The sequence below is a fragment of the Agelaius phoeniceus genome, chromosome 29, assembly GCF_051311805.1.
Source record: "Agelaius phoeniceus isolate bAgePho1 chromosome 29, bAgePho1.hap1, whole genome shotgun sequence".
Classification (NCBI taxonomy): Eukaryota; Metazoa; Chordata; class Aves; order Passeriformes; family Icteridae; genus Agelaius; species Agelaius phoeniceus.
In genome coordinates, this window is record NC_135293.1 from 5,813,722 (window position 1) to 5,830,363 (window position 16,642).

The 16,642-nt window shown below is 41.5% G+C and overlaps 2 protein-coding genes across 2 annotated transcripts in view; both read right to left on the bottom strand.

Annotated features, from left to right (window-relative positions):
• Positions 1–171: 171 nt before the first annotated feature.
• TIMM13 (translocase of inner mitochondrial membrane 13) lies at positions 172–1,904 on the bottom strand. The gene is made up of 3 exons (XM_054650081.2): positions 1,688–1,904; positions 1,468–1,536; positions 172–1,392 (listed from the first exon to the last, which is right to left on the bottom strand). The coding sequence occupies exons 1-3, from the start codon at positions 1,811–1,813 to the stop codon at positions 1,294–1,296; spliced, it is 294 nt and encodes a 97-aa protein (XP_054506056.1). The 5' UTR covers positions 1,814–1,904; the 3' UTR covers positions 172–1,293.
• A 1,313-nt stretch (positions 1,905–3,217) lies between these two features.
• LMNB2 (lamin B2) overlaps positions 3,218–16,642 on the bottom strand; it is a 36,557-nt gene continuing 23,132 nt past the window's right edge. Inside the window, exons 6-12 of the mRNA XM_054650264.2 lie at positions 13,774–13,899; positions 13,354–13,574; positions 12,469–12,760; positions 11,878–11,985; positions 10,951–11,070; positions 9,446–9,547; positions 3,218–8,352 (exon numbers count right to left, since the gene is read on the bottom strand). Coding sequence (XP_054506239.1) covers positions 8,311–8,352; positions 9,446–9,547; positions 10,951–11,070; positions 11,878–11,985; positions 12,469–12,760; positions 13,354–13,574; positions 13,774–13,899 — 1,011 coding nt within the window. The 3' untranslated portion in view covers positions 3,218–8,310. The remainder of the gene's footprint in view (positions 8,353–9,445; positions 9,548–10,950; positions 11,071–11,877; positions 11,986–12,468; positions 12,761–13,353; positions 13,575–13,773; positions 13,900–16,642) is intronic.

Below are 16,642 nucleotides of genomic sequence, written 5' to 3' on the forward strand. Positions count from 1 at the left end.
CCAGCTAGGTGGGAGACCTGGCTTCCAGGCATGGCTCAGCTCCAGATGGGTTCAGATGCATGGCTACAACACCTGTGGGATGCTCCCATGAATGAAATGGGACTGCTGCACAGCCAGTACCACAGAATTCATACAGCCTTAAAGAAAAGGAAAAAGCCCCCTAAGCAAACATGTCTGAAAGCACTTTATTTTCAAATAGTCATTCTTACAGTCTAGAAAGGAAACTCCAGTTTCAGTAAGTCCAAATACCCAAATATCTCCTCATAGTTTACCTGGTGTGAGAACACTTTAGGTTCTACCACAAACCAGTGAATGTCCTAGAAGGTACGGAGATGTCATTCTTCCAGTCTGTCTCTGTGTCCAGCAAACCATGAAATCTTTTATAAAATACAGAAGAGCTTCAAAAGAAAGTATTTAAAAAGAAAACAAACATGGGCACTGTTGATCTCCAACACTCTTTTTCCAGCTGTTGTATCCACTGCTGACCACGCAACATGAACCCACCTTTTCAGGAGCAGTGTGGAAGCACAAAAATAAGAGTTGTGCCCCAAAGCAGACCAACATTCCCTGTTGCAGACATGCTCCTCCCTCAAAAAAATTATGCTTAGGATATAGGCTCCAAGATGGAACATCTGTGCCAGAGCCAAACCAGAAACTACTGAGTATTAGAGCCACACAACACACTTTATTCTAGAAAGAAAAGAACCTAAGTACTTCCCAACCCTGCATGCCTTGCTGTGCTCATACAACTATTTGCAAGGCTGTCCTGCTCCCCAGCACTGTGCTTTAGCTGAGTCAAAGCCTACAAGCCCAAAATAACCCCACAAAGTGCTACACACATATAGGAGATGAGAGCCAAGGTGGCATGTGGACAATCTTCTGGCAGTTTTTCCACTAATGAAAAGGGACTGAGTAATGACCTTATGGATGGGTCCATGCTGGAATCCCAAGCAAGGGTACTGTGTCGCTGGCTTGGCTTGGCCCCCGTTTTCCACAGAAGGCTCCTTGCCTGTCACAGCCCTTTCAGCAGGGATTTATCAATTGATATAATACCTTGGGCCAATCTGGACACTTGGGAAGGACAAGAAGTAAAGCAAGCAGCTCATGGAAAAAAAAATCACTCTCTCCTGGAGCTGGTGCTAATAAAAGCCAATAGATGCAAAAGGTTCAGCGAGGTTTTATTGCTCTGCCATGGCAGGGGCTGGGAAGGCAGCAGGATTCACCCCTAACCACCTGGACTGGCCGCTGTCCCTTCCCCACATGGTCCCTTCTCGGCCCGGAGGCCGGCAGGCGTCACATGTTGGCTCTCTCCCGCTGCAGCCGAGAATTGTAGGCTCGCGAAACTGTGTTCCAGGAGTCCATGTACCGGTCCATGCACATGGCGATGCACTTCTGCGGGACACAGAGCCTCAGCAGCAGCCCCGAGCTAAGGGGCCGCGGGTGCCCAGTTCTCCCGCCCGTCCTCACCTGCTCGGAGTTGTCCAGGGCGCCGCCGGGCTTCCCGATGCACTTCCGAAAGCACTTGTCCGTCATCCGCTGCGGAGAGAGGCCGTGAGTGGCAGCGCGGTCCGGGGGCTTCGGCTACAGCCGCCGCCCCTGCTGCGAGGGGAGCGGGGCGGCCTGGCCGTTCCCCGCGACCCGCACCGGGACCGAGCCAGCCCCGCCCGGCCCCGCCGCTCCTCCTGACCTGCAAGAGTTCCTGTGCGTTGGCCACGGCGATCTGCACCTTCACCTGCTCCATGATGAGCCCCGGGTCCAGCTTCCCCCCGCCGCCTCCTCCGGAGCCGAAATCGGAGCCGAAGCCGCTCTCCATTGCCAGAGTCACCGCGGCCGAGCCCCTGCGCTGCCGGAGGGAGAAATGGCGGCGCCCGGACTGCGGTTCCCGGCGGGCCCCGCGCCTCCTCCGCCTCTGCGCCGGGCGGGACTGCGCGCTCCGCCCGTCCCAGTGGGGCCGCTCCGCGCCGGCTCCAGCCCGGGGCCGCCCGTCCCGCCGCCACTCGCGGCCCGTGGCCCCGAACGCTGGTGTCACCGCCAGCGAGCTCCCAGGGGACTCCCCGGGGCCGAGCCGGGCCCGGCTCAGACACCAGGGTTCGAGTACCAGGGTTCAGCGCAGCGCCACGAACGAGGGCAACGGGAAGGGGCTTTAAAGCGGCATCACCGGAGACACAAACGCTGCCCAGCCGCACCCCGTGGTGACCACCAGCTCTGCTGAGATCCCCGCAGAGAGAAGCTCCGCTTTGGGTTCTCTCTGGAATTCATCCTTCTGTTCTTCGAGGCTTTCCTCTGCCTTACGTGACTCGGGTGAGAGGTCCATGCCCTTAAAGTCAGCTTCATTACACTTCCCTCCATTAAGTAAGAATGCTGCGGGACGAAGTAGAAGCGAATGGGAGAAGACCACGCTACGGAGCTCTTTTTCATGGGGGAGATGTGATGTGCAGGTAGGAGATGGCACGAGAGGAGGGCACTGAGTAACACAGCAGAGCTGAAGCCAAAACTGTGCTCATCTTCACTAGCCTGAGCCCACAATCAGAGTATTGCAAACGATATCATCCTGTCTTTGGATCTGCCCACTTCAAACAGAAGGCATTCCTACCACCCTGCAAGAAGCATCATTAGCTAGTGCTAACGATGGGGCAGCCACCTAAGGTACAAGTTTAAATTGAAATTAGTTTAAGGTACAAGTTTAAAATTAATTTAAAATGCAATTTTTAGATGCATTTGCCAGCCTGGCTCAGCTTCCAGCCCAGTTTCAAGTCCATACTCGAAAGTGGGCTGGAAGCTGAGCCAGGCTGGCAAATGCATCACCTCGTGGCAATGCTTCTGTCTATCCCTAAGAATCCATCCCTGACAGGGATCAGTTTCTGCTCTCATTCTTATTTAGCATCAAGTAGGTTAAATCGAAAAATCTCTTCAGTGCCGCGGTGATGAGAAAGCAAGGGAAGGTTTATCTGCTCTAGCTCCAGCTATTCTTCCCCCTGCTTTTGTTGGTACTGATCAGAGAGGACAGCAGGTTCCACCAGCATTCCGTCACGTTTAAGGAAAGCGGTTTGTTGACACACCCCACGATCCCTGCAGAAACACAATTCAGCTGATCACTGCTAGGAGCGCAGACAGCAGCTCTTTGTGTCCTCTCTCCACACTTAAAGGCCTCCTTGGATGAATCATCTCAAATAGCCCACATTACCTGTGTGTTGAGTAATAGACAGAGGGAAACCAATAAAATGCAAAACATTTATTTGAGTGTGTTGTACAAAAAGTTTCCAGTCATAAAATGTATATTACAAATCATTGAAAAAGACAAGACATTTGGCATGCATATTCTAAAAAGAAAAAAACAAACCACTTTGAAATGATAAAGTCTAGGTCGTGATGTAGTTTTTCTAAGTTTCAAGTGAACCCTTTCATTGTTTTGTCTTTGTGTTTCTGTTAACAGCCTTTTTCATAATTCCCTATTTAAAAAACTTCAACCTTCCAAAAACTTGTCTGCAGCAGCTGACTGGAGGTGGTTAATGCAGTGCCCTCAAGCCAGACCTGTCTAAATCAAAATTTTGTTTAAAAATTTTAAAAATAAAAATCACAATTCAAGTCACCAGGCATCACTGCTATGAAAATAAGAGATCAACTGTATTTTGTGCCCAAATGGAAAGCATTTTGGCTTAAACTTGCTCAAAATAGATTATTGCTTGTAATTTTAGTGTAATGATCTGGGTATCTGAATATATAGTAACATCTGCCTTACCAAGATGGACTTGTCACTTCAGTAATAGCTAACAATAAATCTGGAAGTTCAATAAACAATATCTTTTCTGGAACTCCAAGTCAATTCACTACTTGTGCTATTCTGAATGGAGGCTTTTGCATCTTTTTCACTCTAGACCTTAGCATTTCAAGAAAAGAATTACGTTTACAAATAATAATTGCATGTAAATATGATCTTGTATAAAAAAAAACAACAAACACCTTTAAATAATTTTAAACTGGTTTAAAGCTAAGCATATTGAAGGGCAAATAAAAATTCTGTTTCCCAGGCCAATATAATGAGAAAACAATCTCTCCAATATAATTTGTCCCGACATTCAGCTAAAACAGTGCTTTGAAAAATGCAATCACTACCTCACCTTCCGCTCACTGGTTCACAAGGCTTTGCTCACACAGAGTTTGGACCCAACAGTGTCAGTAAAATGCAGGATCAAATATGGATATGCCTTTGTTTAGAGGTAAGACTTTCAAAAGAAGATACAGAAAGAAAAGATAGAATGGTTTAACAGTGAAGACATGAGAGAAGGGCTACAAGAGATCTAGAACATACAGCATGCATGTTTTCCTGCAGCATCAAAACCTTTCTGATGCGCATAAAGGTAACAGATTCTACAAGGTCCTGGGGTGTAGAGAGGATTTTTACAGGTCTCTTCTAACCTGCAACCTCTGTTAAGGTTGCAGTTAAAGGACCTTTATACAGGATGAGCATAAAAAAGAAAAAGGGTGTATAAAACCTAGTAACATCCCTGAACTGAACATGAAGTGTCCCATTGAGAGAGCACACAGTGATCTCCTTTCACATTGCAGTACAATTCCCACACTACTGCCAGCTTGCACACTCAGCTGGCTTTTACATCACAGGAAGCAGATATTTATATTCTTCCTGAGACTTTTGGTTCCTGCTGCAAACACAGACTATGCAGCCAACTGCCCATCTAATGGTAACATGGAGCTGAAGGTAAGTGAGCAACATCTCAGTGCAAATGATGGGTTCTGTCAGAGCCAACTGGAGCCCCATGTAAGCATAAGGAGATCTGCTGGGAAATAGAGCTGTGAAGGAACAAAGGGAACAGGAAATACACCTGCGTGGCACAAAAGGAATCACAGGAAATATGGATGTGCAGGAACAAGGGAATCCCAGCCACTCCACTCCTTGCAGTATGTCACTGCAATGCAACAGTTAAAGGAACAAATGCAGAAGCAAGGGAGAAAAAAATGGCATGAAATGCCAGGGACTCTGAGGCCACAATTCACTCCAGAAGGTACCACATTCCCTGACAGGTCTGCAAATAGAGGGACTTGTTTTGAGACAAGCATTTTCACGTGGCATGAGCTTAGGAGGAGGCAGGATGTGCTTATTGTATTTTATATGATATTCTGTTATGAGCTACACATAAGAAAAACTATTTACTATTTCATTCAGAATAAGATTATATTTCTGGATTAAGAGCATCCATATTGATAGTTATGCTTAAGTAACTACTCTGATAAAAGCTTCATTTCCCTCATCAGAGATACCTTAAAATCATTTGACAAGTCAAATCTATTTCTCCTTCAAGCTTTATGCCAGGTACCAGCACTGAAGTAGAACTGCTGTCCACCCTTCTAATTTTGTCAAGACTGATTCATATACAGGATCAAAGAGAAAAAGGCGGCAAGGAGACACTGGATTTTATATGAACAAAAAACTTTTAAATATCCAGAAAATGGAAAGAAATCTTGGAAAGACAGAAAAAAAAAAAAGAAACAATGCTTTTTGGGTTGGTAAAGCCACAAAACTGCCTCCCAGTCTGGCTGGAACAGCGCTGTTAAGACTGAAGCTCAGCATCAGAAGCAAGAGGCTGGGATGGTGTCTGGAGAAGGGAACACAAAAAACAAAGTACATGGAATACAGTAGTTCTTGTGTGACTTGTAATTTACAGCCAGGAGTTATTTATCATATTTGCAGTAGCCTATTAAAAAGCACTCTAGTAACAGAATCATCCACATTCAGACTTGGCTTTTCCCACAGTATCTATCACAGGTTTATGTGACCTGTATATACCTAAGCATGCTCCTAAAGAATCAAATAAACTGTTTCCACAGTTAATGGATACAGTTCCAATTCTAAGGACATATTCTGCAGACTGTTACTCAAGGGCACAGTGCTCATTACAAGAAATCTGCAAGCACCAGTTCTTAAGGCTACAAGAAGACATATTCCTCATACAGTAGCTGCTAGGAAAACTATGGCTCAGGTAGCAAGAGGTTTTTCTTCATTTGAGCTGCCTTTCTGAGGCCATTCTTTACAGGAAACAAACAAACCCAAAACCACAGAAAAAAAATGTAAATTAACTACACATTCATTACTTTAGTATTTAAGATCACAAAATAATCTTAAATTTACAGGACAATCTTAAAGGAATAAGCAGTCTGAAAACTGGCCCATGTAAAAAAAAATAAATACAGATCTTTAGGAAAAAAGCAAAAAAGCCCTCAAATGCTATGTCAGTATCTTATAGAAGCTGTGGGTCAGAAAAGGGAAATGGTGTCCAGTGGTTGGAAGGTGTGTTGCAAAAATAACTCTACATTGATTGCATTCATTTGCATAACAATGAATTTAGAAATGGTAATTGTAACAGTATGTCTGAGAAACATAATTTCACTAGATATATCTTACAGAGAGAGAGAGACATGATTTACTACATATTTAACCTTCTACACAAGCAGAGTGGGAAAATTACATCAGAAAGATGGCCAAGTACATCAATTCAGTTATCCCATCAGTCCAAACAGCCAAATCTTTATCCTGTTTTTTTGTAATGGGTCTTCTCATAATGGATTAAAACATAATTCTAAATGTCTATTAGCTTAACTTCAGCAACTCAGTTATCCCACTCAAGGAAAGAAAAGTAGCATCTTGATTTTTAAATGACAAAATAAATCCTGAAGCTTAAAGCCCCTTTAGTTCCCACCCTGCTTGCATAACAAAGCCATCAATCCGAGCCACTAAACTGACTTTCTAGGTTATATCTGTCAGTCAGGATACTGTTCAGAGAACATAATGTCCAAAAGCCACCGAAAACATCCAAACCTTGTCACTTGTCTGATGAGTTTTAACATTTTGAATGACAAGATCAGAGTTCAAGAGTGCAGGTAACAACAGGATTCTATGCTGAAATCAAATGGTGTCCAAATTTTTTATCCAAATTACTAAGTTTGTTTTTCAACTAGTAGTTGAAAAAACATTTGCATTCTTTGGAGCAGTCAAGTATTTTTCCTCGTGCTTAAAGATAAGAGTTATCTCCAGAGAAATGCAGCAGCAGAAATGGACCTAAATGGACACTATCAGGTAAAAAATGCATCCTCAAACTAAAAATCATCTGCTACCCATACAACGCATTTTTTATAAAAAACATTATTCTCCCTTCACTCCTTGTTAGACTTGAGCACTTGAATGCTGCGTTGCTTACATCCTTAACAGAGGCAGTTCCTTTGAACTGTTTAAAAGTCATTCAACTATTTCTGCTCTATTTTGCAAATATTGCTCCTTAGGATACCTGACAATGCCCCTTTGAACCTAACAGAAGTAGGAACAAGCTATATCTAGCTCTGATTAAAAAGGTCAACATTTACATTGGATAACCTTTAAAATCCCCAATATTTATCACTGCCAAAAGTATAAATATGTTTTACTTCTATAATCTTAATCAAATATTTTTAAAGCTGAATATGTTGAAAGGATTAAATTATAAATACTGAATATCACAATTTGTGTCCATGATTTAACTTGTGACAATGGCAAAATTCCCTAATAATCAAACAGTTCAACCTCTGGGTTTGACACTTCCAGCTTAGGATGGTGTGTATATTCAGGAAGCAGAACTCACCATTCAACTTCTGAAATGATGACATGGAGCTCAGGTGTGACAGACCCAGATGTTTTACCATTAGGCTGTCAAACCTTGGAGAAAGACACAATGGCAAGGTCCTGAGTCAAAAATGCCTAAAATGAAGTTTCCCCCGTCACTGCAATTGTGGGGCAGCACTTTGAATGAATCTATGGTGTAATTTTCCTAAGCTGGGAATTGCTGAGGATACCAGGCAAAATACTAGCTTTTCTACAACTGTTGAGGAAACACTCTGTGAATCTCTCCCAGGGCCCTGTAAATGAATACACTTCATTAAACTTTTTTTCCGGGAGTATTATACTGATTATATATGTAATTATAGATTTACCGTACACTCAAGGAGTCTCATCTCATTTTAACTAAAATCTCTTTTCTGCTTTAGGTTTTTATGTAAGACTTTAAATTCTGTATGGGGAAAAATATTGTATAGTGTTTCAACAAAGAGGGAAAAATAAAGAAATCTATTAAAAATCCTGGCAATTTTGTTCAGTAAAGTTTTTTTGAAATTTTTTTATAAAAATGTACCAAGGAGTAAACGTCAAAGAAATCAGGTGATGCATATAAAAATAGTTTTCAGTGGCTCTGGAAGGAAAAAATAGCAAAAATAAAAGGAAATAAATGAAGAGGGAAAAGCGTAAATAATAGTTTCTTTCTTCTTTCTTCACATCACTGAGCATCCTCTAGAGGTTGTTCTGGGATCACCCTAAAAAAGGATAGACAGAGTTGAATTCAGTTCTTACCAGCTATTCAGACTGTAAGCCTAGACTCTGGTTATCATCTCAGTTGCCAAAAGCATTTTTTAGTAGTTTAGTTACATTAAGGGAACATCAGTACATAAGAGGAAGTAAAGTACATGCCCCAGTCTGCTGCCAGGACTGACACACTGCTCATCTGGTTGTGGTTTCCTGCAATGGGTTGACATATTTCCAACAGTGATACAGATGACAAATGAAAGTTGTGATGTCATTAGCTCGAGACCAGCAAGTTCCTGTATTTCAAATGCTGATTTTGTTTGAGAGCGATCTCTGCTATATAGCTGCTTTTTTGGGTAAGAAAAATCAGTTGTTTTATACTACAAATACACTGCTAAATCTTTGGGACCAAAAAAGCTTTGAGAACTCACCTGCAAACCTGCACAGAATGGGTTATTTGTGAAAAGACCTACTAATGCCCATTGATCAGAAGAACAAATCCCTTAGGTTTCAAATTTAAAATATTTTCTGGCATTACCTATATATCCTTCTCCTTTTTTTGTTCTGTCAACTCCTGGTCGTTTATTTCACATTATTAAGCTGAAGGTTATCAAAACATACAGGTGGTATTATTAAGAAAAACCAAGTTTATTTCAGGTGTAGAAGCTATATAGTGTCAGAAAATAAACCAATAAGCTGAAGCTTGCAGCAAGAGAAACATCCCCATTCCTGGTTTTCAGTGGTTATCTGGTAATATCCTGCTTCCAGCAAGAATGCCCCAGCTCTGTTGCACAGAGCAGCAGATACTGGGAGGAACACTGCCTGCTAATGCTCAAACTGTGTGAAGCACAGATACCCTAAGCTGGCATCAGCCACTGCCTGAGCTGTACGAGGATGGATCCCAGCAGTAATTCCTGGCAGCACTGCTCACATTGTCCTCTCTTGGTGCACTGCAATGTTGCAAGCAACCATCGGAAGAAAGGAAGAAAGGACCGGGAAGCTCAGAGTTGGCAAAAGTTGAAGGGGAATCCCCCCACTAAATCTTATGCTGGATTGATCCAACTAATGAGGCACAAGTTAAACATCTGGTCTGCATCTGATTACCTGTTGGTTGAAAAGGTCTTCCTCTCCATATTCTGCTTCGTCCTCTTCCTCTTCATTCTCTCGCACAACTACTGATTTAGTAACGCTTCTCACTGCAACTTCCTATGCAAAATGACAGAGAAGGAGATGGCCAGGAGTCTTTATCTATCTGTTAAGTTTTTGCCATATCATCAATATAATATCCTTATTAAATTTTCGAGAGTTTAAAGCAACTTGGCCTAGACTTAACCACTAGCTATCCAAGCAAATACCAGCAATATCCTGCAAACCACATCATTCCTATTTCTGTGCACTAAAAGGCATGGTAATGTAATTCAGCCACTTGATTTTTTTTTCATTACTCTGGGATTTAAGAGGAAGTAGACATGTTGCAGGCGATTGTAGTCAATTTTACACAAGGTCACAGCAGAAACAGGTAGGAGCTGTCTGAGATACAGTGTAAGGTGAGAAACCAAACTTTCTCAGTGTGATTACACAACATAAAGAATATTCCCAGTTTCTAATAAATATTCAGTGTTAATTGCATATGTTGGTTTTCAGCATAGTTCTACAAGCCAGGCACTAAAGAAAATTCTAAAACCCCAGGAAGCTTCCTTTATTACTAAATTATTTTTAACACTTATAAATAGTAAGAAATTCTTCTGCCTACTTGCACCATGGAAACCACAGATGAAAATCTGTAATTGTGGAAAAAGTTGCCCTTAACATACACTCCTAAGCAGGGATATTAAAGGTAACCATAGTGAAAACAGACATGGATTTGAAATTTTTTCAGATACTAGTTTGACCACACAGATTGAATATGGAGAGCATTAGCTTTCTGTTTGTACAAATTACCCCCCTCCTACCTCATCCTGTCCACCAAATTCTTCCAGAAAACTGCCAGCAAGAAAGGCAACACAAAAACTGATACAACTGTCGTCTGTTTCCTTTTCCTACTGCTATCAGATTGCTGGGATAATGGTTATGAGTAATAGCCAAGGCACAATTCTCCCTTGCAAAAGTCATCTGCAGAGACGGTTTTAAAAAAATTAACTGTAGGCAGGTGTAAGACAATGCAGAATGCTAAGGAACGTCTGCCAAATGAGAACTTATAATATGCTTCTAACATGGAAAGGACAATTATCTTCCCACATTAATATTTACATTGCACATTAAAACATCATAGGGACTATATAATGGAACTGTGAATTGGCAGAAATGCTTCTTTTCTTTGTCTCTTCTGAAGTACATACTCAAATTCCAAACAAATTCTCTACTAGCAGGGTATTCTTCTAAAATAGGAAAAAAGTGTCTATGGGTATAATCCTGATGGTCAGTTTTCAAAAACATCCCCAAAATGTCAGATATGTACATAAATAATATGTAATTATGTCAGTGTTATAAACTGTCATATTAAAAGACAACAGCGGAGATCTTAGAATCAGGATTTTGTCATTGTGTCATGTCACCCCACTCTGAAATTAAGAGTTTGGGAGATAACCCAACCCATGGACACAGCCCACCTCTCCTTCAGAGTTGACGAGGTAAGTGCGGATATTTCCACCAGTGCCCCAGCTGCCTTGATTCTTCCACACGAGAACAGAAGGGGGGCTGTGAGATACACCTGCATCTGCACCCCAGATCTAGAGAGAATGACAATCTGTAATTAGCTGTTTATCCAATTATTTTCTTTTAAATATACATATCCCCCTAATTCTCCTACTTCTCTCTACATACTAGGCTTCTTTTCTGAATTCTGATGGCAGTTTTACCCTACTTTTAACTACACTATTACTTGTAATAAGGTATTAAAAAAATCTAATGTTGCAGTCATGAATTCTTTTCTGAACAAATTTCTCCTACCACTGTCTCAATAACCATACTGTATGGAGCCAAGGCGAAAAGCAGCATGTAGTGCATCAACTTAAATCTTTTATATGTATCTGAACAATTGATACTTAATTAGAAATAGCTGCAAGTGATTAAAAGATACATTTGTTTCTTCCTAAAAGAACATCTGTTGCAGACTGAAAATAAAATGCAAAATTATTGAAAAGCAGCTGTTCTACAGCATTAACTACAGTTAATGCTGAGAATGTCCAGTCTTAACTACAGTCTGGATGAATGATCTGAACTGTTCCCAATTCTTTAAGAGGTTGAGCAGGATTAGGGTTCTAAACCTGGGCTAAGGTGTTTGGAAACAAATAGCTCTTGACTAATCTCCCAAAATACCTTTTTCTTCAACTTTCTATGTGCCCAAAGAAATGGTCATAAATACTGAAGTACTAATATTGAAACAAATTTTTTGTTTTGCATTTTTATAACTGAAATCCTGCTCCTCTAGAGTGAGACCCATGAAACCAATTCAGGCTGTACCAGACTTCAAGATTTCCAATTGCCACAGTATGAACAGAAGAGTATGTTGTTGACATACTGTAAATACGACTTACTGTAACAGTCTGCCCAGCTCTGAGGACATACTTAGGAGTAAATTTGTAAGCAATTTCATCTCCATCTCCAATTTGTCTTTTCAGTCTCCAGTTACCCAAAGACTGATCCTAATGGAGAGAGTCAGAAAGTTATTCAGAGTGAACAAAACAGAACAAACAGGCATCAGAATCTAGGTCTTTGTTATTAAAATAATGGGAATATAAATTTATTTATATGGTTGTTAGGCATTTGCATTCTACCTTGAAAGTATTTGCCCACATCCAGTCAGAGTCTAAAGTGTAAATCCCATAAGGTCATTCAGTAAAATATTAAAAGATAATCATTTCACACAACAAAGTTCTGCTAGACAGCAGGCTGTTTCTGTGAGCAATGTCCCAGCACACATTTGGGACACAGATTGTATTCTCTTCCTGCTGCATGTTAGCCCACCATTATGTTCAACTTTTCAAAGCCCCCATTAATTCCTGCAGGATGCTGCACCTTGAGATGCTGCTCCCGCTCTCCACATGGCCGCACCTACTCATGCTGCAAAGGGCTGTGGATCATAATTTAGCTCCTGCTTGTTTTCTGTGAGTTCTGCTGATGCTCACCTTCTCTGAGTTGTTCTTAAGCTGAACATACTTGCCCTCCAGGTCTATCTCTTCTATGCTGATACTTCCTGTAGCTGAAGCTTGCTGGGACATTTGAAAGCTACTGCTACTGCTGCTGCCACTGATACTCCCAGTGCCGATCCCACTAGTTCCACTGCCAGAGAGCTCCTCTGCTTCAATACGTTTTCTCTTGCCTCGGGAAGAGCGAACAAGTGAAGTGCTGCTGCTGCTGCTGCTGGAGGTAGCCCGAGAGACTGTGACACGGGAGGAGGGACTTGGAGAGAGCTTCAACCTTAACACAACCAAGAAAGCATCTTAATTAACTCACCCAGAGAACCACAAAGCTACAATATCCTCAAGTAACCAGACCGTAATATGTTCCAAGGCTGACAGTATTCTCATTCTGTATGTCAAGAGGACTGCGATACTGAGGACTGTTGATTTCGCAGATACATGAGGAAGAGGGGGCTACCCATCCCTGAGGAATGTTCTGGCAGTATGACCATATGACATGGAAAGCAGTGCTACTGACAGCAACAGTGATCCCTTAATCCCTCCCTCCAGTACAGCTACTACTGAACACACTATTCTTGGGCCCCATGATTTCAAACCATAGAAGTACAAGCATTTAAGTAAAAAGATGATATGAAGACCAAGCACAGAATGATATATTTCACTGTACTCCAAGACCATTACAAAAACCCAAAATAAGGACAGTGTTCAATTGAGAACAAGTGTTCCATGCAACAACACTGTGGTGTGAAGCCAATATAATTTCAGTGAAAGGTAATCTGTGCATTCCTATTCAAGTGGTAAAAAAATAAGGGCAAGAAATGAAAATAACACTTGAGAGTCCTTAGAAAAGAAAGTGGAATCTTTACACACCTTTCCTCTTCTCCTTCCAGGAGTTTTCGGTAAGCACTGATCTCCATGTCCAGTGCTAATTTAACATCAAGCAGCTCTTGGTACTCCGTAAGCTGAAGCTGCATCTGGTCCCTCATGTCTGTCATTTCCCTCTCCTTTGCATCCAGCATCTTCCTAAACTTCTCCCGCTCGCCAGCCATCATTTCCTCCAGTTCCCGAATGCGATCTTCTGCTGCACTGGCCTAGGCACACAGAACAAGAAAAAGCCCACCTGGCATCCATGCAGGTCCACTCAAAAAGTTAAAACCCTTCTCCCTCCCAAATTAACCTAACAAAGATTTCTCTGTGCAAAATTCAGAAAATACGAAGGGTCAGAAATGCTAATAATATTCACACAAAACAGCTGTGTATTTGAGATAAAAGCCAATTTAGGCCCTTTACCTGTTTCTGAAGACCAGAAAGCTGGTAGCTGAGAGCTTCTATCCTCATGCGAGCCTCCTTCAGCTCCTCTCGAGCTGCACCAGCAGCTTTGTCATTTTGGTCAGAGGACAATTTGGCATTCTCCAGCTGGAAAGAAAGTTTTATACAGCTCACTTGTGCTGAGTTAGAAATCCTGAAATATCCTTTTGGTAAAAAAAGTAGCAACTATTTAAATTTAGAAAATTTTAAATGATCTGGTAAGTTTAGGATAGGAACTGCATAACATTAAGGAATGCCCTAAGAACCGAAGGAAAACGTATTTCAAAATTTGCTTATGCTGTTAAAAAAACACTCTATTAGCCCTTCTATTATACAAGCAACCTTAGTTTCTAAAGAACTGACCATGTGCTCTGCTTGTTTGTCCTAAGGCAAATCACACTGGGTGACAGCAAAGGCTGCCTACCTAATTCATGTCCTGGTCCAGCAGTTCCCTGGACGCCCAGAGACCAACTCAATGAAATATTTCAGGGGTATTATGTCTCTGCTGGCTATAGGCAACTCAGGGACTTCCTCAGTCAGGGACAGTATTTTACTGCTTACTATCTCTCAGTGGATTTCTCAGGCAGGAATTTGTCTCTGCTTTTTGAATTTTTGGGGCAATGAGTTTAGCTCTATATTAAAGAACAATACTTTCTGTTTCTTCTCTATCTGGACATTCTCACTGGACATTCACTGTCCCTGCTCCTACTGAAAAAAAAAAACAAACACTCCTCATTTACCTTCCCCCATGCTATTTATCCCTTTACAGACATCCACTGTATCTTTCACTTCTCTCAACGTATCTCTTATCCAGGTTAAAATTAATCATGACTTGTTTCCCACTCTAAATTGTCTCTGTGAACTCTGTAGTACCTTTGCAAGAAGCAATAAAACTACTCACAGCAGTCCAAATGACATCCTGTCCCAGAGGCAAAACAATGGGTTTGGTTTTATTCTCTTTCTGTAATAGTTGCCAATATATGATTTGGTTTTAATTTTTTGTTAAATTCACCTAGTGAACAGGCTTAATTTCTAGTGGTTAATTTTAACCAAAACAGAGAGAGCAAAACCAGAACTCTTACATGGTAAATTTCATGAAAGCAGAGCTAGAAAAACCATCCTTTGCATGCTTTAGAGCTGGACTTCGACAATTTTGCCACACCATGGAATCCACTCAAAAACTAAACCAATCTAATTCTAAGAACAGTTATAGGCAGATGTTCTTTAGCCACATAGCACAAAGGTTTATAAAATCAATCTTCACTAGCTCTGCTGTTCGCTAGGTTCTGAGCAGCACACACGGAGCCTTCTTTAGGCTACAGATTTTGAAGCAACTTCAACTACACACTCCATTACTTCTTGTAAAGTTTAAAATTAAAAAATATTTGAAGTCTGACAACCATTCACTACCTTACAGTCATGCTGGCATAGTGCCAAGTACTCATACTTAGGATTTCTATTGCTTGTTATCACAGATCATAATGATCTTTCTTAGAAGCCCTTTTTAAGTATTCAAGAGTCACATTCAAATAAGATGTCGCTGGAGAGTTCTCTTGTCCAAGCTGAACACCCCAGCACTCTCCATAAGAGGTGCTCCAGTCCTCAGGATCACTTTTGTGGCCTCCTTTGGACTTTCTCCAGCCACTCCACATCTGCCCTGTGCAAGAAGTGTGCTTTTACCCAAGACCATCTCATCCTGGAGCTGCTCAGTAGCTAAACCTAGTGATTTGCTTTGACATCATATTCCTCCCCAGTTCTGGCTCTCTAACAGGGACACGTACTTGTTCAGAAATCACAAAATTAAGTTCACAGCTAAACCCTTTTCCCTCCATATTCCAACTTCATCCATAACAACCACCTTTATGCAGGGAAAAAGCAGCTTAATTTATTCATTCCCCTGTTCAAAGCTTGTCACTTTTTCATTCTCTAAGTCTGTATATTGCATCCTTTTTATTTTTTTTTTCTGCTAAGCATCTTTTATCCTGGATCTCCTTCAGACTGTGGCAAGTCAATCCAAATAGCTCCTTACATGTTCCAGAGCTCTCTGAATAATTTCAACCCTGCCACCTGTGTTGGGGTTTTAGTTTTAATTTTAATTTTGGGGTTTTAGTATCTATTATCTATATGGTTGCTGCCATAAGTAATAGTTAAATATTTGTAGATCAGTATTTCTTAAACCAAATCATCAACTCAAAGAATTCAAAGGGAGTCTCAGCAAAGGGTGCGAGAGAACAATGTTAGCAGCACCATCATTCTTCCAGCACAAGAGAACAAGAAGCGGCTGTAACTATTGACAAGTACTTTCAACAGCCAGAATTGCCAGGATGGGGCTCTGAGCAACCTGGTCTAGTTTAAAGATGTTCCTGTTCAAGGCAGGGGGCTGGACTAGATGGCTTTTAAAGGTCCCTTCTAGCCCAAACCACTCTATGATTCTATGATTTCCAAATTACATACCATGATTTTCATCACCAAAGCTGGTCAAGAAAGGTCTGATATCTTGTCTGAAGTTTCCCTGTCACCAAAGGATTCACAGCTGCATCTAGTAACTTTCCAGTCCAGAACTACCTTAGATCATTGAAATGTTGCAAGGCTTATAAATATTTAAAAGTGTATTGGCGTGATTAAGAACACTGCAATGGCCACAGTAAGAGCAAAGTGACAATGCACCCTTAGATAAGAAGCCCCTTCCAGTGTGTCTGTATTAGTTTGCAAGCTCACTGTATCCAAGCAAAAGCCCATACTGAGACACACTCACTTCCAAGCTCTCCAATGCCCCCCTCCAGCTTCTTATGCACAATGTATTGCACATATTGCAAGTTTTCCCAATCCCCTCCATTTGTGAAGAAAAACT